Source organism: Gambusia affinis, linkage group LG19, assembly GCF_019740435.1.
Source record: "Gambusia affinis linkage group LG19, SWU_Gaff_1.0, whole genome shotgun sequence".
Taxonomy (NCBI): domain Eukaryota; kingdom Metazoa; phylum Chordata; class Actinopteri; order Cyprinodontiformes; family Poeciliidae; genus Gambusia; species Gambusia affinis.
In genome coordinates this window covers 19,367,543-19,392,773 of record NC_057886.1, presented here as the reverse complement: position 1 = coordinate 19,392,773, position 25,231 = coordinate 19,367,543, and the positions used below count along the sequence as shown (strand labels likewise).

The window sequence follows — 25,231 nt, the reverse complement described above, 5'->3', positions numbered from 1 at the left end:
AAAATGGATTATCTTCACAATACCACTGGTTTGCTTGTTTTTCTTACTCCTTGCATGTAGTGTAGCATTTCTGCAGCGGAATAAAATATTTTCTTTTACCAAAGGGTAGCCAGAACCTACAATTTATTATAGCTTTTTTTTTTTTTTTTTTTTTTTTTTTTTTTTTACTGATGCACTGCTACCCAAGCCTTAGTAAAATGAACGTACTGAGTGTTTTTTTATGTAGATTTTTACACTTTTATGTAAACATTAAAATAATATGAAACAAAACAAACAAGTATAGATTAGTCCTCTTTTAAATTATCTGTAAAATCAACTGAGCCAATTTCTGTTTCAGTGACCTCCTTAAACGGAATACTGATTGAGGCAAAGTCAAAACAGCGTCTGTTTCCTTGCCCCCCTTTGTCAGTCCCTCAGACCCTTTTCTCTGCTTCTTTCAGGCAGCCGTACAGCACTAAGCCATACTAATTAGATCCTAACATAGTGAATGTAAAGAGGGGAATGTGTTATCTGGTCTGGAGAACCAAAACAATACTTTTTTATTATTATTTTTGTCCCTAAACTGTGTCTTTTGAATTATTCTCTTGTCATTTCCAACAGAGACCAAGCTGAAAAGTAGGTCAACTGTTTGTTTATTTTTCTCTTGTGCTGCCATAGTATCCTAGCAGATGGGCTAAAGAATATCAAGACAAAGAGTTAAATGAAGATTTTACAATAGAAATGTTTATCCTGGGGACTTGGTGGGGCATATTTAAAGCTGCAAGTGATGTGAGAATGTATACTGTAAGGTGTAAAGTTTCCCAGCTGTCCTCTCCATGCGTACATTAAAAATCATCTGTTTTTGTGTTTTGTTTTTTTTGCTCTCTTGCACCACAGTTACACTAAGAGCCGATACGCTGTGCAACATTCTGGTCACAGTGTGAGTCTTACAAGCTCACATGCTGCAGGAGACCAGCTCTCCTGCCTGCTGGGATTTAACAAAGTATGAAGGCCTGAGGCAGTCTCAAACAAGCGTGCAAGAGGAGCTGAATACAAGCTATTATGAACAGCTTTTTATGACACCTAAAATAAGCGCTAAAATGTTGTATGACTTTATATCATTGCCAAACCCAAAACCACAAAGATGTGAGTGTGAAAATTGAATGTTAAAAAATAACTACTTGTGTTTGTTTTTAATCTTTGAGTAGATTTATATTGTGCAGTTGAAGTAGCAAAATGTTCCAGAGATTTTAGCTGTAAGTGTCCGGTGGGTCAGGTATTTCTGTTGCACGTCTGCAGATGTATTTCAAAGCTTTTTATTCATTATGAAAGAAATAATGGGCTGTGTTAACTTTCATACTCTACCCCTTTACTTTTGCCCTGTTTTACCCCCTCCCATCTGTAAAGTCAGCTGGGAGGGATCTCTGCTTTGTTCCAGCATAGTTCCCTGTAGAGTTGCCAGGGTGGTTCAAGTTGGAATTTTCTGTCTGTCGACAACCATTTAAAAAAAAGAAAAAAAGAAAAGAAACAGTACCATGGGAAACAACTTTCTTATTTGGATACTCGTACTTTGCATGTTTTATAAAGGTAAGAAGCTGTGGACTACATGTTTATTCTCAATTGTTTTGCATATAGATGATGTCCAGGACAGAAATGTTGATGTAAAAGTGATGCAAATGAAAAAGCTAGGACTAACAGTTGGACACATCAAGTCTATGTTGGGATTAGTGAATGTAAAAACAAATGTGAAAAACTTAGACAAAAGCTAATTTGTGTTAAAATTAGGATCAAACCCATTATTTTAGACTCTTTGTGGAATGGTAATTTTCATTACCAGTACGGTGGAATTATTTCTTCTTACAGATTTCTTCTGTTTTTAAAATAGACATTTCATAAGATCTAACAAGATGATCAAACCTGAAAAAAAAAAATACTTTTTAAATGACTGTTTTTGTAAAGGAAAAGGGTATTCAAGCAAACTTGACCCTATGTGAAAAAGTTAATCCCCCTTTTTTTGTGCCACTGTTAGCAGCGCCACATGCCATCAAGCATTTGCAATAACTTGAAATGAGAGTTGTAAATACTCTGGAGAAATTCCGGTCCACTTATTTTAGTAAATATGTTTTAATTTGCCAACCTTGGAAGGTTCTTTGAGAATAAAAAAGAACATTTCAATAAAATTTAAATGTGAGCTTTGACTAGACCACTCCAAATCCTTTTTTGTGTGGTATTTAGGTGTAAACTTGATGATGTACTTTGGATCACTGTCCTACTGCATTACTCATTAAAATGAATTGACTATTTGTTTGATTCAAACAACACACTTATGACCTTTTGTTAATAATGTTATTAACAAAAGGTTAATAACAGAGCATTTTGTTTGATGACCTGAGACAATTAGATGTGAAAAAGAAATCAAAAACATAAAAACTGTAAGTGGGTAGATCCTTTTTCATGACACAGTATTGCTTTCTGGCGACTGACGCTGTCTCCTTCAGTGTCAGGAGAAGGTTGCTCCCTTATTCTCAAGCCGTCCAGGGTTGTGGTGGGCTTTGGGGAGTCAGTGACAGTCAGCTGTGAAGCCACACGCCCAGTTCGTGTCATGGGCTGGGAGTCGGCCATCGGAGCGGTGCACACACAGGAGGACCGGTCTGTCCAGTGGAAGGTAGACAGCCTTATTGAGTGGATAGAGGAGCCCATCTGCTATGGGGTTTTTTTCACAGCTCCGAGACAGTGTGAAGAGAAACTCAACCTTGTTCTTTACAGTGAGTCAGCTCTTGACATTAGCATATGGTTGCAACTTAAAAGAACTTATTTTCCTGACTAGAAATATGTGTGTTATTTACACAGAAACTCCAGACAGCATTTCTATCAGGCAGACAAACCACACTGGCCCCATGGTGGAAGGAAAAGAGTACCAGCTGCTCTGTGAGGTTCAGAATATCGCTCCTGTTCAGTACCTCACACTGAGGTGGTACCGAGGTCAGACTGAGGTCTATCAGCACTCCTTCTCTGACCTCACATCATCTTCCCCTGTACAAGTGTCCTCTATCCTTGTCATCACACCAACAAAAGCAGAAAACGATGCAGAGTATAAGTGTGTAGCGGAGCTGGATCTTGGACCAGAGGGACCACAACCGCCTCCTACTCTGGGCTCAGAGCCCCTCGCTGTGTCCATATACTGTGAGTTATGTTATGTTATGTTATGTTATGTTATGTATATACATATATATATATATATATATATATAAAACACTTTATAGACCAACACAAGGTAGAGCACAGATGTGAACTCAAAAGAAAATGTAACATAATAGGGTGTATGAACTTAGAATCTCACCCAGATTTAGGTTTGAACTTTGACTTTGTTTGTCAACTTTCTTTGACAATGAATAGTGACAACTTTACATTTCTACAACTTTAGAAATGTGTTGTTATTGAAAATAAAACAACCGCTTCGTTTCTACGTTTAGCTTTTAAAATCAATAAAAGAATAGAACACTTGACAAAAAAGAATGAATACATTTTAATTCCAAGTGGATGGTGATATTTGTTAAAAAAAAAAAAACAACAGATATAAACGGATGGTGAATATTACTTGCACTTTGTCAGTCTGTTGTGGAAATTCAGTGCAAATATTTCTTGTAAAACCTTCAAAGCTTCTTAAACCTTTATTTATTATATTATCTGTATTTGTATGAACTAGTTAGATCTTCATAATTTTACCCAAAGCTTTTAAGACCACTCCAAATCCTTTTTTGTGTGGTACACTTGTGCTTTGGACAGATTTTCTCACTCTCCGAGAGTTTTTATTGGCCTCCGATTTGTTGAATAATTCTCACTTTGCCCAACCTGTCAGTTTAGATTGGCAACCATATCTTGATAGGGTATTTTAGAAATGTTTTGCAATATATTCAAAGCTTCATATTTTGTTTTATAAGCTAACACTATTTAAGTAATCTAAAAACTATCACTGACCTGCCTGCTGTGTCTCTTGGTCTTCCTTTTTTTTCCTTTTTAGTTCCCCCAACATTTCTAAGTCCTGAAACAGAGGTGTTAGACTTTACAGCAGGAGCTGAAGTCACCTTAAACTGCACAGCCATGGGAAACCCTGTGCCTGTATACAGCTGGCAGTCCATCCATCCCACAGAAGAGAAAATGAAGGCAGAAGCTGTTATTACTTCCTCCTCGCTGCTCCCAGGCACTTACACATGCACTGCCTCAAACACGCTGGAAAAAAAGAGCAAGCAGTTCATTATCAAAGAAAAGATCAAAGGTAGAGGGAAGATTTATATGTTGCTGCGGTTATTAAAATGTTCCAAACTCTGCATTATAACCCTGAAATCTCCTTTTCCTTTTGTTCAGGTGTGTGAAGCTTGCTATCTTACAACGAATCAGTTGGCACGCTGTCTGACTCACAGGGAAAATTCATCTGAACTGATTTAACTGTTGTTGCATTGAAGATGGAAATTCTGACACTATGACACATTTAGGATTGAGCAGATGTTGATAAGGATCAACATCTGCTGAGTTAGATACCATAGAGAAAATGTTATGTAATTGTCATATCTATATATATCATATATATATACCCTAATCTGATTTAGGGTAGATTTCATATTTTAGAATTTACATGTGATGTTTGTTGTATAGCAAATATTTATGATAGTGTTATTTACCTACTAATTTAATAAATTTATGGAACATTTCAGACATACTTACTATTGGCACTGAAATGAATAGCAGCAGGGAATTGCTGTAAATACGAGCTGTTTCTTGGTTTGATTTTCTTATTGTTATCAATAAAAAATAAGCTTTTTACTAACTGCTTCACTTACTGATGATGATGCCTTTTGTTTTTGTTAGATTACTAATGTCAGTCTTGGGTTTTGTTGAGCAATAAAGTCCAGCAGCACATGAAATGACGTAATGCCTTCTAATATGATCACATTGTTTCTGTTTCATTTTCAGCCTGTCTGACCCTCACTATCTTTTAGATGACTCATCAGTACAGTGATTGTCTAATTTTAGATGTCTGCTGTGGTAAAGTGATATCTCACTTTTATCCAACACAGATGCTCATTAGCTGACTCAAAATTGATTACTGAGGCGTATGTTTTTTAAAGATGTTCTGCTTCTTACTGTAACAAAAACAATAATTTATTTTCTTATATGAGCTATTAGTATATAGGTCATTTTAGCTCATATAGGTTATTTTAAGTGTACAGCTTTAAATTATAAAGGTTTTGTCATACATACATATTTGCCTAAAGGTTTACCAGATTTTTAAAATGTTTATACTCTATTTAAAGGTTCTATATGTCACCCTGCCTCCCTCCACAAGATGTCGCTATTTATTTATTTTTTTTAAAGTGACGACTCGCTGTCAATGTGTCACATGACCAAAACAGTGTAGAGGTAAGAAGCAGCAGTTAGCCTTAATGTTATCTACAGAGGTGAGAGACATTTTGAGTCCATTACCATGTTCTTGAAATATAACGTGTTTTAAAATGCGTCTTCGACTTATTTTCAGAAATGCCGCAGAAAGATCCTTGTCAAAAGCAGGCATGCGCCATCCAGAAGTGTTTGCAAGGTGCTTCAGATGTGCGTTGTTTTAGACTTAAGCCTTTGAGGATAATTGACTAACTCCTTCCACATCCTGCAGCTAATAAGTACATGGAGAGTATGTGCGAGGAGGTGATCCAAAACATGCGGCGGTGCTGTGAAGTCCACAGGGGAAACTCGACCTGCTGCTCCGGTTTTAAGGACTCCAAACCGACTGAAAACAAGAACGAAACATAAATCACCCGTTCTCCTTTAAGTAGTGGTAGAAAGCTCCACTACAACAATACAGCAGGTCTGTGTCATTCTGAAGCATGCTGTCATTTAGAAATGCCACTAATGAGAAGTATAATAAACGTTTAACTTTAGGCAAACCTTTCTCAGTGTAGATATTTAGACTTGACATTTCATAAAACTACTAGACCATGACGAGCTGTGAGGTTTAAACGTGACAACTTCCTATCACAGTAATCATACTTCTCCATTTTGTTAACACTCGTTCAATGTGTTCAGGGGCGAGCTTGTGCGTGTCAGAAATAAACAAGTTAGACAGGCTTGAAAAAAAAAAAACGAACAAAAAAAAACTTATCCTCGACTCTCATAGGGGTTTTTCATCAATATTCTCTATACCAATAGAGGTACGCCTTACTTAACCTCAAAAAATTGAAATATTAATATTACATTAGACCAATCTCTTTTTTTCCATAAAGAAATGCTTAAAGAAACTGGGGGAGGGTGCTAGTGCCTACCAACAGATAACTATCAGCAGTCTTCTTATTGCCTGTCTTAACAAAGCTTTTTATTCATCTCTGGTAATATTCAAGCTTTCTTCCTAAATGGTTTTCAGATTTTCATCAGCCATAATCCTTAATATTAACAAAAATAAACGGGGGAAATATATCAGTGAATCTATATAAGGTTTTAATACAGCTTTTTAACTGTCAATTTATTGAGCAAACCTTTTGAAGTATCTTTAGAGATTTTGTGTTTTATATTTTATTAATACCACAATTTCTGCTTTGTTCCAGACCTCAAACAAGGCGATGCACACAGAAGGAATCCTTTGTGTCTCACTTCTTGCTGGTGGTTAGCTCCAGCAGTTTGTGGGCGAAAGGCAGGGTTCAACCTGGACAGACAGCCAGTCCATCACTGGGCAACAAAGAGAGACACATGTGCACACTTATACCCGATGTAAATGTAGACAGACTGAATAATCTAACAGTTATGTTTATTGTACTGTAGGAGGAAGCTGGAGTACCCAGAGAGAACCAGTGAATACACGAAAGACCATGCAGAAAGACACAAGACAGGGATTTGAACCCAAGACCTTCATATCCCTACTTTATTGTTAGGATTCTGGAATTTCTGCAGCATTTTAAAAAAATTATAAGGAAGATATGGGGGGAATTTTTTTGGCCTTTTAAATGCTCATTTGTAACCAAAACAAAATACATTCTGTTGTCTTGCCAAACTATCTTCTAGTCTTCTTGCTGTATTTATAATTTGGAGTTATTTGTTTTATACCCAAAGGTGGCATACTTATAGGGCTAAGCCCTTCAACTAATTGAACTAATTGGAATTAAAGTTCAAATATAGAAGGTATAAAACTTCTATTTATATTTTCTATATATTTTTACCATTATTAAATTTGTATTTTTATTAACTGACAAACTCTTGTATAACTGAAAAAAATACATATGTTTTGGACACATTAAAACATGTTCATTTCCACACTTTAAATTTTAAGATAAATATTTTGTTCCCTATCCTTTCAATGTCTCTGTATCCTTTTGAACTTAGAAATTGAAATAGAAACTAACACTGCATTCATACAGGAAAATAAACATTTTGTTTCATTTCCTAAAAAACATTCTGAAGTTTGAGTAGGAACACAAAATGTATTACTAACAACAAATGTTGAAAGGGTAATTCTAAATATATATTTAAAAGCCTAGCTCCTTTATTTTCTTTTTGATTATATACCTTTATATAAAGGTATATAATATAAGAATAAGATGTTTTTGTTTGTAAGAAAAGACAATTGTGCATCCTCCTTTTAGTTTTTCTATATTTTATGTTTCATTTATGTTTTCAATAGAGATATTTATGTTGCACACATCATTAGATGACAAACATCTAATAATGTTCATCTATAATGTTAATCCAGAATTGGTTTATTGCAATTCTGCAATAACTGAATTTAAAATGGATAGTTAAACTAAATGCCATTTTTAAATAATGTATTGAAAGGAGTTTTGGTACGGCTTTATAACATAGAATATCTGCTTTAGCTTAAACAGTAATAAATTAAAAGTAAATTATGATTAACTAAAACTTGTTTTATGTGCTCATCTTTTGTAAACGACCTAAAATATTTCTGCAACTCTTAAAGCTCTAGAGTTGCTGCAAGTTTTTTTTTTTATTTAATTTTATTTTTTTTACTGTTTTTTATATATATATATATATATATATATATATATATATATATATATATAAAAAAAAAATTCCCTTCTCACCCACCGCGGGTGGTGATTCTTCTTCCTCTTAGCTCGGGTCCTCTACCAGAGGCCTGGGAGCTTGAGGGTTCTGCGCAGTATCTTGGCTGTGCCTAGGACTGCACATTTCTGGACTGAGATGTCTGATGTTGTTCCTGGGATCTGTTGTAGCCACTGTTCCAGTTTGGGGGTGACTGCCCCGAGGGTCCCGATGACCACAGGCATATATATATATATATATATATATATATATATATATATATATATATATATATATATATATATATATATATATATATATATATATATATATATAAGGTAAAGATAATAAGGTAAAGAGACATAATCGTGTCTCTTTACCTTATTATTTCTAGAGATAATATTTCAGGTTTACCAACAAACCGTATGGCATTTTGTTCCGAATATGTTCTGCTCTGCGACGCCATACCTTACGTGCATCTGACGGCCGACGTGATGACGTAGAGCGGAAACTTGCAGGAGCGATTCTTTCTAGAATTCTGTAGCTGCATCTAGCTAGTAGTCGCTAGGGAGGTCCAACTGTGTTTGCTCTGGGAAAAAACGATTTGTTTCAGCCAACTCACATTACTGAGACCTGCCTCCACTTCGAGATTTTTTTGCTGCTGAATAACATTTTGTAGTCAAGTTTAACCTTCCAACTTATCCGACTTGTAGGTGGCTAACTTGGTTAGCTTCGTGTTGTAGCTGGCAGGATGTCCAGGATAGACTACAGCGTGTGGGACCACATTGAGGTCTCAGATGATGAAGATGATACCCACCCTAACATCGACACACCGAGCCTCTTTAGATGGAGACACCAGGTACAGTTTAAACTCAATTTAGACTCCAGTAGTTAAGATAATAATGTTGATGATCTTACTTCTCTGCCCAGACTGCACATACATTCTGTTGCCTTGCTCATAACAAATCACCGTTACTTACTTCAACCAGGCTTAAGCATTTAGCCTATATTGGTTTAGTTGCAAATCTATGAAAATGGGTGACGGTGCTGGATGAAGATAAAACTTTTATTTGTGACTTTAAGGCTCGTGTGGAGAGAATGGAAGAGTTCCAGAATAAAGGTGAAGAAATCAACAAGACTCTAATGGAGTGTCGGCGTAAGCTGGCAGAGACGCAGAGGAAACTGCAGGAGCTGAGCGTCGCCTCGTCGGAAGATGCCAAAACAGAGCTGAACAAAGTCCAGGCGGAGGAGAAGAAATTAAAGAAAGAGGAACGAGAATGGTCGAAGAAGATGGATGAACACAGAAGAGAGGAGAAGAAGATGCCCTGGAATGTGGACACGCTTAGCAGAGATGGTTTCAGCAAGGTGATACAGATCAGTCATGCTACTTTAAGCAACATTTGATTTTCAGCAGCAATTTCCCACAATCTGATGTTTTTATGGGTTTATTTTATTTTCATTGATTAAAAAATCTAAACACTAACAATTTACTTAGTAAAAATATCTTTATATCCTTTGAACTGGTAGTTATCAAGTGGTACAAGTGCTTGCAAACAATAGTGTATTTTCTTTATATTGGTCTCTGTTTTCAATACAGAATTTTTTGTGCTGTTCAAAATTTCACGATTCTCATTGATTTTTATTTTTCAGTGTTTCCTTTATATTCTAAAAAAAAGACATTCACAATATCAGTGTATTAATAGATGATATTAACATTTATGTAGTTTGTCTTTATATCAAAACATGAATTTTGTACTTTTTCTTGGTTAAACAGCACTGAGCTCCGATTTTTTAACCTATTTTCAATGTCCAAGTCATGCAGATCTTTGAAATGGTGATTTTCGCTAATTTAATTTTACTTTAAGAACTGTCGTACAGCATACAAAATATTTCTCCCTGCCTGTCCTTTAAGGAATGCTTATTAATCATTGTTTCAAGAGCGGAGGCATTGGCACACTTTTGTCAAAAATAATTTTGTAATTTTAGTTTAAAGGAGTGATGTGTGAGATAAAGGATATTCTAGACGTCATTTGCACACTAACACTTGCACCACTGACTTGAATAATTATAGATTATGGATAGTATCTTTAACTTCCAGCTGTTCAAACAGTGATAAGTACTGCTGTTGACATGTTTTTTTTTTTTTTTTTGCACCGTTGACAGAGTATCGTTAATGTCAAACCTGAGGTTGGACAAGAAACTGAAGAGGAGAAGGAGCAGAAGCACAAAACCTTTGTGGAGAAGTATGAGAAACAGATTAAACATTTCGGTAAGGGCCACTGACAACCATCAAGTCGTTTTGTCTGCATAAATGTATTCCTTGTTACGGATTGGAAGTAGAGATGTTTATTTGTTACTGCCTTACTTTAGGGATGTTGCGGCGTTGGGATGACAGCCAGAAGTACCTATCTGACAATCCTTATCTGGTATGCGAAGAAACTGCCAATTATCTTGTCATCATGTGCATTGACCTTGAAGTGGAAGAGGTAAGCATTTTTCTTCTTCTATACGTATCCGCTTTGCTATTATTGAATTGTGTTTCACTCTCAATTCAATAATAGCAATGGTGATTTAAATATAAATAAGATGTTATTTAGAGTGTCATTCAGTAATGCCCTTCCTTTTTCCCCTCAAGCTGTTATCCCTTTTTATCCCTACATGACTCTATTCCAAGTATGCATTCTTTTTTTGTAGAAACATGCACTGATGGAGCAAGTAGCTCATCAGACTATAGTGATGCAGTTCATACTTGAATTGGCAAAGAGCTTGAAAGTGGACCCCCGTGGCTGCTTCCGTCAATTCTTTTCCAAGATTAAGGTAAGTAGGAGGTTTTGTTTAACCAAAAAAACAGTGATCATTTAAAGCTGCACAATAAATGCTAATCAGAAGATACTGTCACTGAAAAGTGACTATTTCTTTACACAAAGAGCAATTGCAAACCCATTAATGTTTGGGTTTTTGCATTTAGAATATGTCTTTATGTTTCATGAAGGTTTTTCAGTTTATTCTTTAAATTTTGGATTTCTTCATTGCTCATTTTCAGTCTCTCTCATAGCTGATTAACATTAGGGATACCCTCATATGAAAATTTGGGCCAATATTGATATCAATATTTTTTATGTCTGACCTATATTTACCTATATATTATCTATGTATATTTCACTACTCTCTCAACACCTTGAAACAAATCACACTACTGACTTCAAAGTGTACAGAAGTCAAACTTAAAACAAATCTATGTGCTGCTATAGATATCTAAAATATTTGTCTTCAGCTTTGAAGCAGTGTGTCAACCTTACGATGATTCCATTTATCTGAAAATGGTTGATTATCAACAATTAACTAATAATGAGATGTGAAGAAACATCTAATGTCTAATGAACAAACTTTCAAAGCATTAACTTAAAAGGATTTCTGGGATGTCTGGCTCTTTGGGAAACAAATATGAAACGAACAAATGCAGAAACGAGACTTTTGAACATCGTTGTGCAGTTTAACTCCTCTTGTTTTTGAACAAAATTGATTAAGTTCCTGTATTCTTTTCAAAGATTCAATCAAAATCCCTGATAAATGTGCTGGAAAACCTTAAAACCCAGTCTTTGTACTGTATGCATTTCATCAGACGGCCGATCAGCAGTACCAGGATGCATTTAATGATGAGCTCGAGTCATTCAAGGAGCGAGTTAGAGGAAGGGCAAAGATCCGCATAGAGAAGGCTATGAAGGAACTGGAAGAAGAAGAACGACAGAAGCGCTTAGGACCTGGTGGACTCGATCCCGTTGAAGTCTATGAATCTCTGCCAACTGTAAGTTCACCATTCACCAGCGACCCTATTGGTCTTGTTGGTATTTGCTTTTTGGAGTAAATTCTTGAGTTTTGCACGGCATCTTGTCCATTGCAGGAAATGCAGAAATGCTTTGATGACAAAGACATCCAAATGTTACAAGACGTCATCAGCAAAATGGACCCAACGGTGAGTTATTTTATTTTTAATCAATTGTCTTTCTGAGAATTAGGTTTGCATTTTGACAAGCTCTGGTTTACATTCACATAATTTTAGGAGGCGAAACATCACATGAAGAGATGCATCGACTCTGGGCTGTGGGTTCCTAATGCCAAGGTGGATGTGGAAGGAAAAGATGAGGAACCCACCTATGAAGAGGTGAAACAGGAGCAAGAAGAAACAAAGAAGGAATGACCAGATTGGCTCAACTGATTTGTTTTCCTTTTTGGGTTTTGCTTTTGCAAATATGCTCACCCACTGTATTGCAACTCCCATTATGTGTACGATTAGTTTGCAGATGAATGAAATAACTTCTTTGAAAATGTTTTGCTGAGATATATGGGAAGAATGTTCACGTACCAACACAACCTGGGGGCATCAGTGACCCCATCTGGACATGAAAATGTTGATTGTGCTAAAAGTCATCAGCGAAGCTGTGTCCCTTCATTCATTTGTACACACTTTTCCAAGTATCATCCAACATGTCTGTTTTTTTTCTGCCGGTGTAGAGTGCAGACTTTTCTGTGCTTTTTTGGGACAGTTTTTTTTAATGCAAAAGTTTTGTTTTAGCTTATGCACATAATTTGACATTTTCTACTACCTTCTTGGACTAAACGTTTAACTGTGTCCACTTATCTAAGGGTTTGTGTCAGTGTATGCTTTGTAATTTGAAAATACATTTAAAATGGAAGTTGAAAGGAAGAGAGCAAGGCATCTTGTAGTAGTATAAGGGTAAAAGATAGGTTTGTCTACAGAAAAATATGGTCATGCAACAAATAAATTGGTGACTCTTCTTGGCCTCAAGTAGAATTACAGCCAGTGTTCTCACAATGTTTTTGCTTATGCTTCTGCTCAATGTAGCCAAAATCTAAACGTGTGCTTCTCAAGGTTTACTCTTTTTACCAACGTCTTGAGAAAAGTTGAAAAGATGGAGCAAGAGTTCATTCAGTCCAAAGACGTGTCATTGGCCTTTATCAGATCATGTGGCACTGTGAATGGGTTCTCAACTCATACTCATGCTTTTGTTTTGACAACTATTCGGACATTTGCATGTCGTAGCTAATGGCTCAAAACACTCTTTATGTTTATGTTGGCTTAGTCATACAAAAACATTAATTGATTTTACTGTAAGCGACTAAATAAAATGAATCCTCGTGGAAAATGTGGGCTGTTTTCCTCCGATAGTGTCGGGGTGAGGAGGTAAGTTGTTTATACGGACTGAGTTGAAAAAGCTGACTGAAACACCTGAACATATAATTAACTTCTGCCAAGTAACATCATACTGCATCATGCTGTTAGGGTTTCACAATAGGTGGGCGATGAACTGCCCACCTGGATGACAGACAGCATAAAAAAGGTTTAAACTGGAAGTTTAACTGAAACGGTTGGAGCTTTCTTAATGGGAGGCTTTCTGGAGCTGGTTGAGTTTTTATCAGGAGGAATGATCTGTTTGAAGTCTTTAAGATGAGGTACAAAATGTAGATATAGAAATGTATAAGGATGTACTCAAAGCAAAAACATATAGTTTCTCCCACAGATTATTACAATTATTATGATGAGCAGTTTCAAATTAAATTTCCGTTGCATGTTCTTCAAAGAGAGATCCCAAATACGGAGAACATTGGAGTTTTTACAACATAGTCATAGTTCTTTATCCCTCTACGTCGTTAAAGTGTTTTTGTTAGTCTTTCAGTTATTAGAGAGTGTATTTGTAGCAGTATTAGCATTTGTTTATAATAGTATTTACAGAGTAAAATGTTATATTAATATGTAATCCTACATCGAATATAAAAAGACACATTAAATCAGTATTTAATTACAGAATTATGTAATAACTTAGGTTTTAAAACAATAATGAATAAACAGATTTATAGCTGAATATTCAAATAAATTTGTATGAAATTGCCTCCTACTCAGTGATTTTAGGGTCTTTCCTTGTGTAACGGAGCGTCACGGAGGCTAAGTGCATGAAGGGACCTGCCCAATAAAGCAGCCGGAGGAGGGAGTGGTCACGTTGTTTTCGGGAAGCAGCGTCCTGTCTCAACTCAGTTCACAAGAAACAGAGACAGAAAGTGGTGAAGGGGAAATAACGCTCCGTAAACAATGAAGCTGAACCGACAGTTCATGGCGCCGCGCTTCTTCTACAATAACGCATTCTGAACGAGCTCGACGTTAACGGTAATATTTCTCCACGTTTCTGAAGTGAACGGATAAATTTCAACCACAACGATGTTTATAAACATGTCGGCTAATGTATTTCCGGATGAATTTTTCCGGATGAGTACTCTCTTTTGGTCGCTCTGTGTCTTGCCCTTATTATTTACCCTAGTTACTTTTATAATAATATTGTGGTGTATTTCCCTTTAAGGCTGTTGTTTGTGGTGTAAATTGTAAGTTTGACAACTTGTAATCCCGGAAGGCCTTAAAAAAAAGATAATTTTACTAAAGTTATTTGGTCGTTTTGTTTCAGCTTTCAAGCTATGAGTTTAATAATCATAATATTAGAGTAGGTATATAGAGCTTACTAGTTTATAGGTATCACAATTCCCCCTTACTTCCTGAGTCTGTACGGAGCCTGTGTCTACGTGACTGCAGATGAGTCACTAACCATTTTATCTTGTTTTTCTGCCAGTGATCGTGTCCAACATGCCTAGAAAATCAGGTTTTTTCAAGCCGGGAAAGACCCCAGATCCAAATGAGGCCCCTCAGTCTCATGGCATCCACATCTACCTTTTCTGGACTAAAGGTGGGGAGAGGTATCTGTCTCATACCAGTGGAGATACCACAGCAGAGGACCTGTGCATCTCAGCTGCAGAAGCTGTAGGTGAGAGTGAAAGCTGACCTCAAACACCAAAATGGAGGATATTCTTTTTTATTTTATTATGGATGTAACCTCATGGTTTCTCCCCATAGGGATAACACCACTGTGCCATGTCTTATTCGCGTTGTACAACCCAAAAACAAAATACTGGTACAGTCCGAACCATGTTTTCAGTCCAGATGAGAACTCCAGTGAATTGGTTCACTACTGTATGAGGTTAGTCTGCATTTGCATAATGCTTTGCATGGATTGCTTCTTAAACACAGCAAGGGTATTAATGTAAGCGGCCTGTTTTGTTTATGTCCAGGTTTTACTTTCGCAATTGGCACGGACTCAATGAAAAGGAGCCAACTGTGTCCCGCCATACCCTCAAATCTGGGATAGATAACAATACAGGTTCCCCTCTTCTTGACATTACATCTTTGGAGTATCTGTTTGCCCAGGTATGTGACATACACCTCCTTCTGTTGAGTGTATTATGCTTATTTTCTTTAAGCAAGTAACAATCTCTGCTTCTTCTGTCTCCAATGTAGGCCAAGCATGAATTTGTGAATAACGTGGAAGAGCCAAAGTCTGATGAGGAAACCAATCGTTTCAAAAATGAGAGCTTGGGCATGGCTGTACTCCACCTGTCACACCTCGCAATGCAAAAGGGGTTGAACTTACAGGAAGTTGCTGGAAAAATTGGGTAATTGTTACAAGATGCTTTTCTCCTATTTAATTGTTCTAATAATAGAAATATTTTAAAGGGTTAGTGCTGCTGTGATACATGTATGTCTTTATTTGACTCTGTTTTTACCTTCAGCTTCCAGAACTGCATTCCAAGAACATTTGCGGAGAACATTTCCAGAGACAACTTTCTGACTAAAATCAGGATCCGCCGTGTGTTTACGGAATTTGTGCAGACTTTCCAGCAGCACACTGTAGATAAGGGGCAGCTGGGAGCCCATGAAATCATGTATAAGTACATCTCCACCCTTGAAAACTTGGTTCCAAGTTTCGGAACAGAGACTTTCTCTGTAACTCGCCTGCATCTGACGGAGGACGGGGATGAAAGCATCTCTTACTCCATCAACGAAAGCAATGGTGATTCAAAGAAGGACTTCGCAGCGCCGTTCACCCATGAAATTATGGTGTCTGGCACTAAGGGGATTCAGTGGAGAATGTTGAAAACTCAAAAGGTTTGTCCGCACACTAGATGATTTAACATTCAAATTATGTGACATGTCCTTTCTATTATGTGGACGTTTCACTCTCTGTATTCATGTTTTTCTTGCTTTCTGGCTCTAGGCAGAGGAAAACTCTTACCATAGGGGCAACTATTTGAATCAGAGAACACCAAAACGGTCCACGTCAAATCCTCCTGATAAATGGACCTTCTTCTGCGATTTCCGCGAAATAATTCACATCTCCATTACAGAAGCTAATGTGTGCATTAACACTCAGAAAAGTCACTGCATGGTGAGATTACTTTTTTTCCTTCTACATGCCTTCTACTAATGCAATATGTGCATGCGATGCATCGCTAATGTTGATTTAGTTTACATTTGTAAATCATCTTGGCAGATTATTCGGCTTTTTAAAAGCGGGAGTTCATTGTGTGATACATACACCACCCAATAGTATTTCCACACATGGTAAAGATCTGTAAAAGAAAAAAAGCCTTAAAATAAATGTCCACCTTAATGCGGTAGCTCCAATCTCACACTGAAAATGTGAAGAATTGATGGTGCCTTTAACTTTAAAACGGTTCCAATGACCACTGGAGGAGAAAGGGGACTACAGTATGATAGTCTTCATTTTACCGAATAGTTGAGTTCAGGTGGTTGTCCACATATTCATCCTTTATTTTATGACATATCCAAAAAATCTTTATCTTAGTAGTAGCTTGTAGTAACCAAACATAAACTGTCAAGATACAGGTGGAAACATACAAAAAGCTGAAAAGGTAAAATTTTATGTCATATTTAGTTAAAGGTAAATAAAAACTGTTTATTTTTACTCCACAATTGTTCTGCATTTTACACGGTGAGAGATGCTTGTCTCTCACCATGTAAAAGGTGAATGAATACAAATCGTTTAGAGGTATGAATAACTCATGTTTAAGTGAGCCGATTTCTCTACTGCCATCACCCTATTTATAAAGATCAATTCACGTCCTACTGGATGGCATGCTTTCTTGTCTTTGCCATTTTTAAGAAGGGGTCACATAGTATTTATACCTCAGAAAAACAAAAAGACAAAGAGCTTCACTGTAGATATAAATAATCCGTTTTAAAAAAGTAAAGCATAAATTAAAGCATAAAGTGTGTCAGCTACTTTGCTGTTTAGGAATCTTTACCAGAGGTGCTTCATTTGTTTTATAAGTATGTGACTAAGTACTCTGGGGTTACTTTTTACTTTGGGCTTTCTGTTAGATTTTAAACTTTTGTCTCCAGGTGGAAGCGTAGTTTGCAAGCCATTGGTGTTTCTGTGTGTATATGTAGGAGGTGCAGATGAACTCCAGCCAGGAGGCCCGTGCCTTTATCTCCCTGCTAGATGGATACTATCGGCTGACTGCAGACGCCCACCACTATCTTTGTCATGAAGTGGCTCCCCCCAGGGTGGTGTTGAGTGAAGCAAATATGTTGCACGGACCTATGCAGTGAGTTTTCTACTCTAATCCTCGCATAGTCAGTCATAAACAAGTTATAAAGATAGGGTTATATCATGCGGTATGCTTGCAGTGAGGACTTTGTGTTACACAAGCTGAAAAAGGAGGCAGGAGAGGAGGGAGCCTTCCTCGTCCGCTGGAGTGCCCTCGACTATCATCGCATCATCCTTGCTGTGCTAAACAGAAATGAAGTAAGTCAACACCCACACTCGTCTCTGGGAATTATTCTAGGGCAGTGAGGCTCATAATTTTCAGATTCGGTATTTACACCTTTTTGTTTCTTTTCTTTTTTTTTAAATAGAATGGTTCAAAACCAAGCCACAAGCAGTTTCGCATCCAGCACAAGGGCTCGGTGTTCTGCATGGAAGGCTGGGATAAAGAGTTCTCCAGTGTGAAGGAGCTCACAGATAACCTCAAAACCTATGTGCTCAAGTCCGGGTCAGACAACTTTACTGTCAGGAAATGCTGTTTACCGAGACAAGCAGGTTTGTAATTTAGATGTACAGAAATGTACATAACATATATATGAAATATGTTAAAGATCACCAACACCACGTCTCCAGGAAGGAATGTAATGATGTGTTTTTTGCCTCGCAGAAATATCCAATCTGCTGGTGAAGAGGCAAGGCATTGACCAACACAACTATTCTGACTGCTTGCCCCTGAACCTGACAGAGCTTCGCTTTCACCAGATCAAAGACAAAGAGATAAAACAGGTGACTATACTTTTTCCACATGCATATTAATGCAGACTGTACATTCCCTGTTGTTTTTCTGACCAGACATGCTTTTGTGTTCACCCACAGGAAAATCATTTGGGCCGCGGCACAAGAACTAATATTTACTCAGGACAGTTAATGTTGCGAGAAACAGACAATGGGTTTAACAACAACTTCTCCCAAACCAAAGGCATCAGAGTGGTTCTCAAAATCTTAGAGGAAAGCCATAAAGATATTGCTCTAGTAAGCCATGTGATTTTACATACATGCATCAGATGTATGATTGTGTTTTTTGAGCCTGTGTTTTAAGCTACTGTTCTCTTTTCTGTGTTAGGCCTTTTTTGAAACAGCAAGCCTCATGAGCCAGGTATCTCACAGTCACCTGGTGTTTGTGCACGGTGTGTCTGTCAAAGGATCCGAAAGTAAGGGCAACCACAGTTCTGTGCTCAGTTCTTTTTTTAATGACTTCCTCATCTGTGTCCCTATTCTTCCTCCATAGTCAAATCTTTAAATCCAACACCACAGTAAATGCAAAGTTGCACTCAGTCTATTCTATTTTAAAGATAATTTGACTTTGTTTGCATTTTTGTTGCATCATAATAAGCTTCTTCGATGTGTTTTTGCCTGAACAGACATCCTGGTGGAGGAATACCTGGAGTGCGGCCCACTTGATGTCTTTCTCCGCAGAGAACAAAATTCCATCACAGCTCAGTGGAAATTCGTTGTATCCCTGCAGCTTGCAAGGGCTCTCAATTATCTTGTGAGTTCAAACACCTTTCTGTTGGTCTAATTATGTGTTTGTGTAACTTTAATTATTACTGATATGTAAATAGTCTTGCACAAACAAACTGGGGCACAGAATAAGAGATTGAGCCTGTCCAACTGAACTTTAGTAGCTGTGCTCAGACAAGAAATGTTGAAATATTCTCTCTAACATTTTAAAATCATTTATGCAAGTTGTGTGTTTCCTCCGTTCATATAACCTTACATTTAGAGTGTAATTTGCCTGTTATTTTTAAAAAATATATCTAAACTGACCTTAAATCAAACAAATCAGACAAAAAAAAATAAGGAACTTTGGATAAAAAGTGAAGACTTGCACCTTTTTTTTTTACACTAGGAGACAAAACGACTTGTTCACGGAAATGTTTGTGCCAAGAATGTTCTGGTTGCTCGGGGAGGTTTGGAACCTGGAACTTCTCCTTTCATCAAGCTGAGTGATCCTGGAATTGCGCTGAATGTCCTCTCACGAGAAGGTATTATTTGGTAAAAGACTGAACATAACCAATGACGGATGTTTTCTAACTTTGAAGTGCTTCAGTCACTTCAGTCAGATTAAGGAAACCGGAACATTTGACAACACCACTTCCTGTGTTCTGCTTCCTGTTGTCTTGCTATCATTACTCTGTGGTATTTATGACTGTTTAAAAAAAAACAAAAAAAAAACACGAAACTTAGTAGTGTGTTTTCAGCTAGTCTGTGGTGAACAAGCATGTTTGACCCAGAATTACACAGCAAAATATTTGCAAATATTCACTGTGTTTCCTTAAGTAATAGATCAAGATTAATGTTGATCACTTTTCATCCATCCATCCATCCATCCATCCATCCATCCATTTTCTAACATCCTTCTCCTTAGTGGGGTCAGGAGGGTTGCTGGTGCCTATCTTTAGCTAACTTCTTTTCCATGTTGCAGAACGTTTGGATCGGATACCCTGGATCGCTCCAGAATGCATTGACAGTGGCGCTCCTATTGAGAGTACTGCAGATCAGTGGAGTTTTGGCGTCACACTGCTTGAAATCTTCAACAATGCTAATCTTCCGATGAGCAGCTGCACATTGCCTGAGGTAAGTGCATGCTGAAATTTTAAACTTCAGCTTTGCTAACTTTCTAGTTAGCAAAGCTGTCCTCTGTGAAAAGCTGTCCTTTTCACTGTCCTCTACCCAACAGAAAGAGCGTTTTTACCAGACAAAGGGCCGTCTGGCAAACCCATCCTCCGAGGAACTGGCCAGATTCATTAGCATGTGTTTGACATATGAACCAAATGAGAGGCCTACGTTTCAAACCATCCTCAGAGAACTCACAAAACTCATTCAGATGAGTCAGTACTAGCCTGCACACCTTACGTTTGAAGTTTAGTTTGATATGTTATTGGGCAATTACCTAAAAGAGTTCATTTTATCCATGCAGATCCTGATATATCCCCGGTTGACACTCTCCCACCCATGGACCCCAGCGTGTTTCAAAAGCGCTACCTGAGGAAGATGAGAGACTTAGGGGAGGTGAGCACCAGAAGCACCACTTTTCTGTTCCCATGTGTTAAGAAAGTGATTATTCTCATTGCTCTGTCTCCAGGGACATTTTGGAAAAGTCACTCTGTACCAGTATGATCCGTCCAGCGATGGGACAGGAGAGTTTGTGGCAGTAAAATCGTTGAAGCAAGAGAACGGAAATGCACCTCAGAGCTGGATGAAGGAAATTGAAATCCTGAAGTCTCTCTATCATTCCAACATTGTGAAGTACAAGGGCTTATGCACTGAAGCCGGTAAGCTCCTAGACATCATCTGTCCACTTCAAATAAATTTGTTCAGCTCGACAGTTCCCTGTTAACAGGAGATTTTGATTTGCATTCAGTAATTGAAAATCTATACTAAGTACACCACAATTGTTAAATGGCAATATTTTAAGCTTTCAGCTCTGAGCCTGCTGAGCATTAGTTCAGGTCATCATGTTGAATGTAATAAAATGGCAAGATAAGAACAATGCTGCATCGTGTACTCACAGGACGACAAGAGGTCCAGCTCATAATGGAATATGTTCCTCTGGGGAGTCTGCGAGAGTATCTTCCTAAAAATAAAACCAGTTCAACCCAGTGCCTCATGTTTGCTCAGCAGATCTGTCAGGTGAGTTTCAGCGGTTGAATATTTAGTGCTTGTACTATAGTTTACTGTGCTTTGGAAAAGTATATATATATATCTTATGCTTTTTTTCATGTTTTCTCATGATGTATTTGACCAGAGTTTTATAAGATAGAGTAAAACAAAGTTACATAATTGTGATTTGGAAGTAAAGGATGGATCTTTTTTTTTTTTTAAAGTAAGCTATGGTGTACTTTTCTCCTTGCACACCTGAGAGAAAGCACAAATTTCTTTACAGTTTGCATAGAGGAGATGCAAAGATCCATAGCTCTAGTATGAGCTCTACAAATCTGAGGAAACCTTAAAAATAATGCTCCCATGTAATGGAACAAGGCAATCATGTGGAAGAAAGTGTTCTTATGCTTTATGTGCCTTAAAACTAACTATGCCCCCTGAACACATCGTCCTCACAGTAAAACATGGTAATAGTAGCATCATGCTATGGGGAGCCTTCTCTTCAGGAGGGACAAGAAAGCTGATCAGAGGTGATGGAGGGGTGGGTGGAGCTAAAGGATGGGAAGAAAACCTGTTGGAGGCTACAAAAGACTTTGGACTAGAGTGGTGATCACCTTCTAACATTAGCATACAGCCAGGGCTAAAATAGAATGGTTTAGATTCAAGAGTGTTGACTTCTGATATGATTTATAGATGGACAATTCAACTTGTACATCTGTCAAACGGGTAGAGACATACTCACAAAAAAAACCTGGAAGTATAATTTTACAAAATGGATTATACGATGTGTTCACATCGGGCACTTTGCAGTTGTCAGATTTAAAAAAAAAAAATATATATATCTGAAAAGCATGCTTCCTTTTCTTCCTATTCACAATTTTATGCAGCTTTTTTGACCTACCTATAACAAAAAATCTTAATGAAACACATTTTAGTTTGAGATTGAAGTGTTCATTGGTGTTGCTGTTTCATATGTTTTTTTGAAAATGGGATGTATGCTGACAAAGCATTTAGTATCACAGCGTTTTTCCAAATGTTGTGTTGCACTCTTTTCCAGGGGATGGACTACTTGCACTCAAAGCGCTATGTGCATCGAGATCTTGCTGCTCGAAATGTTTTGGTGGAAAATAAAAATGTTGTAAAGATTGGAGACTTCGGCCTAACAAAGTACATTCCTGAAGGAGAAATCTACTATCGGGTTCGTGAGGACGGAGACAGTCCTGTCTACTGGTCAGTTCATGCACCATATCAAAGTGATACTTTGTGTGTTTTTAGCACTTATATTTGCATGCTTTGCACTTTGCAGGTATGCCATCGAGTGCTTGAAAGAGCTCAAATTCTCATTTGCCTCTGACGTCTGGTCGTTTGGAGTTACACTGTATGAGATCCTCACGCGCTGTGACCATCGCCAGAGTCCTCCAGCTGTATGTTGTGAACGGACTCAGAGCTCAAACAAAATACAAGAACAGTCAGAAAAAATTGCATTCTGAGTCTGAAAAGAATGTTTTGTTGTTTTTTTTCTCCTGTGTGTTTTGTAGAAGTTCATTGAAATGTCAGAAGATAAGGAAGAACACATGAATGTGGTGAAACTCATAAAGCTGCTGGAGAGAAATCAAAGATTGCCTTGTCCCAGGGATTGCCCACATGAGGTAACAATAAATAATCAGCAATGAATAAATATTATTAAGGGTGAAACTGTGTTAGTTTTTCAAAGTCATTAATGTTATCACAGTTTTGTTAAAAAATATTATTATGAGCTGTCGTAATACTTCATGTTACCCTTTCTAGCAAGCTCACAATACTAGTGCACCCAGTATTAAGGTTATTATTATTATCAACTAAAGCTGTGGTAGTTAACTTTTATACTGCAAAAATACAAAATCTTACCAAGTAATTTTGGTCTAGTTTCTAGTGCAAATACTTTAGTACACTTGAGATAAGACAAACAATTAATTATTAATTAAAATTATTTTCAAAAAGCCTTTCTTGCAAAGTTACGGTGTCCAAAATTCAACACAGTTTAAGATCTCTGTACTCTTTGATGATTAAAATATCCCTGCATTTTGTATCACTTGGTCTTATAAAACCAAATGTATGCCTTTGAGTACAAAAATTTAACAATTATGTGTGTGTTTTAAAAATACAGCATTTGTTTGAATGGTTCAGGATCTTCTTTATTTTCTCCTTCCCAGGTGAAGTTGTTGATGGATCAGTGTTGGGATGCAAATCCTGATAATCGGCCTACGTTCAGTAACCTCATCGAAAGGTTCGAGTCAGCACGAAAAATGCTTGACTGGACGTTCAGTCCCATGTCTCAGATTTGCTGAATGGAGTCAGTGAAGATCCATCAGATTAGTTGGTGATGCTCAAAGTGTAGCCATGTTTCTCACTTAAAGTGTATAGATCTCTATTCAGATATTTATAAAAATGTCTTCCTATGTTTAAAAATGTAAAGTACACACATATGTTCTGATATCTGTAGGGAAGGTGATACAGAACAGTATTTTGTCCTCACGTAGTTAAGCATCATGTTAAAAATAGAGGCTTTGAGTCGTTAAAATAAATGTCTTGTAGCTATACAGGCTTTCATTCATCATGAAGTTGGTATTTCTATTTTTCATTTTTATTCTCTGTACATGTTTATGTGTTTGTTAATTTTGCATGCTATTTTGTAAAAATAACTAGAAATCAAGTAAATCCTTGCTTTTATTAAAGCTGAAATATGTTAACTGTGACTGTTGAACTAAATTATATTACAATTTTACATTACACTGTTGTAAGTCACAAGACAGGGAGCAGATTAGCGAAGAACCATTCAATGGCAGCCAAATGCTCTACAGGGCATTTGTTTTATCACAATGTGACAAGATACAGAAAAATATGTGCACAATTAGTCACTCACTTTCTTATTTGAAAAACATGAGGACAGAAACGATTCTGCAGGTTCTTTACTAAGCAAAAGACTATAGCTCTGGTGTCACTGAAGAAACAAAACTGAAGGGATACCAGGCATTATTTTACTAATACTGTGGTAAAAACATCCGTTCCTTCAAATTAAGACTTTAGTGCATGATTTTAGTGCCTTAATACATCTTTTCTGAACTGCAATGCCCCCTGCAGGCACATGATTTTTCCTTAGTGCCATTTCTCTGTGTGAAGTATTTAGTCCTATTGTTCTAAAATGAAAAGAAAGAAGTTTCAAATTTCTTTTCAGGGATTGATATCCCACTACAATAAGTATTTGGATAATTGTGAGGGAAAACACACTTTTCTACTGTTGGGAAGTGCACACAACCTTAAGAAAACATAATATTCTATGTTAAAAACAGGATATCTCTCATTCCTCTTTTTCACCACATTATTGCGGTATTTATTTTCAATGCAACCGATTGCAGTCTCAAACAATAAAAAAAGTAAAAACTTTTCTCTGTAGTGTTAACCTGGTTCTGCTGCTGTGTCTGTTGGTTTATCTACCTGCCATGAGCCACAAAAATTTTTTTATGGTTTTCTTTAAGCTTTTGAAAAAAAAAAACTGGTATAGAATCAAATTTAATCAACAAACAAATTCACAAAGAAACAAGATAAAGTACGTAGTTAAAGACTGGAGAGATTACTATTTTAATATGCATTTAAAATAAATAAATTAAAAAAAAATATTAAAAGGAATTAGTTATTAGTCTTTATTTAGTTAATTGAAAAGTGATGTCTCCTGGTAGGATTTTTACAATGACTTACTAGACATACGGGGACAAGAAAAGACATAAATGCTTGGAAAAGTAGGATACGCTATCAAAAACATTCATCATAATTTGTGAAAAAGACCAAAGCCCCCTGGACATCTGATAAAAAAAATTGTTTTGCCTAGGAAGGCAACTGACACTTATCCAGTCCAACCAGTTAAACCTGATCACCTCTATGCCACCCTACACTAATACAGCAATTTATTAAAAAGGAGCCTCTACAAAGTTGAGAGGACATACTTTATACTTTATAGTAGACATACTATACATAGTATATAGCTAACTTCTATGTCTGACATTTTTTGCTACAATTATTTAGGATGCTTCAAACATTCTACTTTTCTGAAAATGCTCATTTTTGGTTTTTATGAGCTATAAGGCATTAAAATAATCAGAAACAACACT

The 25,231-nt window shown here is 36.9% G+C and overlaps 4 protein-coding genes across 6 annotated transcripts; all 4 read left to right on the top strand.

The window, feature by feature from the left end:
• Window positions 1-1,408: 1,408 nt before the first annotated feature.
• On the top strand, window positions 1,409-4,804 carry LOC122821548 (intercellular adhesion molecule 1-like). The gene is made up of 5 exons (XM_044099583.1): window positions 1,409-1,566; window positions 2,478-2,744; window positions 2,830-3,162; window positions 4,001-4,255; window positions 4,345-4,804. The coding sequence occupies exons 1-5, from the start codon at window positions 1,515-1,517 to the stop codon at window positions 4,350-4,352; spliced, it is 915 nt and encodes a 304-aa protein (XP_043955518.1). The 5' UTR covers window positions 1,409-1,514; the 3' UTR covers window positions 4,353-4,804.
• A 547-nt stretch (window positions 4,805-5,351) lies between these two features.
• Window positions 5,352-7,015, top strand: cmc4 (C-x(9)-C motif containing 4 homolog (S. cerevisiae)). 3 transcript variants are annotated; one of them, XR_006369034.1, is made up of 4 exons: window positions 5,352-5,435; window positions 5,513-5,572; window positions 5,645-5,836; window positions 6,570-7,015. XR_006369034.1 is itself a non-coding variant. In XM_044099580.1 (3 exons), the coding sequence occupies exons 2-3, from the start codon at window positions 5,515-5,517 to the stop codon at window positions 5,779-5,781; spliced, it is 195 nt and encodes a 64-aa protein (XP_043955515.1). In that variant the 5' UTR covers window positions 5,352-5,435; window positions 5,513-5,514; the 3' UTR covers window positions 5,782-6,131. The 3 variants fall into 3 exon arrangements, 1 of the variants encoding a protein (XP_043955515.1); XM_044099580.1 differs by lacking the exon at window positions 6,570-7,015 and having other exon boundaries at window positions 5,645-6,131; XR_006369035.1 differs by lacking the exon at window positions 5,352-5,435 and having other exon boundaries at window positions 5,446-5,572.
• Window positions 7,016-8,426: 1,411 nt separating this feature from the next.
• cdc37 (cell division cycle 37 homolog (S. cerevisiae)) lies at window positions 8,427-12,834 on the top strand. The gene is made up of 8 exons (XM_044099579.1): window positions 8,427-8,875; window positions 9,100-9,381; window positions 10,180-10,285; window positions 10,387-10,502; window positions 10,711-10,833; window positions 11,639-11,821; window positions 11,918-11,989; window positions 12,077-12,834. The coding sequence occupies exons 1-8, from the start codon at window positions 8,768-8,770 to the stop codon at window positions 12,212-12,214; spliced, it is 1,128 nt and encodes a 375-aa protein (XP_043955514.1). The 5' UTR covers window positions 8,427-8,767; the 3' UTR covers window positions 12,215-12,834.
• A 1,184-nt stretch (window positions 12,835-14,018) lies between these two features.
• Window positions 14,019-23,815, top strand: tyk2 (tyrosine kinase 2). The gene is made up of 24 exons (XM_044099578.1): window positions 14,019-14,197; window positions 14,652-14,843; window positions 14,933-15,056; window positions 15,148-15,283; window positions 15,374-15,528; window positions 15,646-16,021; window positions 16,131-16,301; window positions 17,327-17,484; window positions 17,567-17,684; window positions 17,795-17,978; window positions 18,091-18,209; window positions 18,300-18,455; window positions 18,547-18,634; window positions 18,845-18,972; window positions 19,333-19,468; window positions 19,909-20,060; window positions 20,164-20,314; window positions 20,404-20,495; window positions 20,569-20,758; window positions 20,998-21,116; window positions 22,144-22,316; window positions 22,393-22,510; window positions 22,625-22,735; window positions 23,279-23,815. Exons 2-24 carry the CDS (start codon window positions 14,666-14,668, stop codon window positions 23,411-23,413), a joined length of 3,468 nt encoding a protein of 1,155 aa, XP_043955513.1. The 5' UTR covers window positions 14,019-14,197; window positions 14,652-14,665; the 3' UTR covers window positions 23,414-23,815.
• The last annotated feature ends 1,416 nt before the right edge of the window (window positions 23,816-25,231 follow it).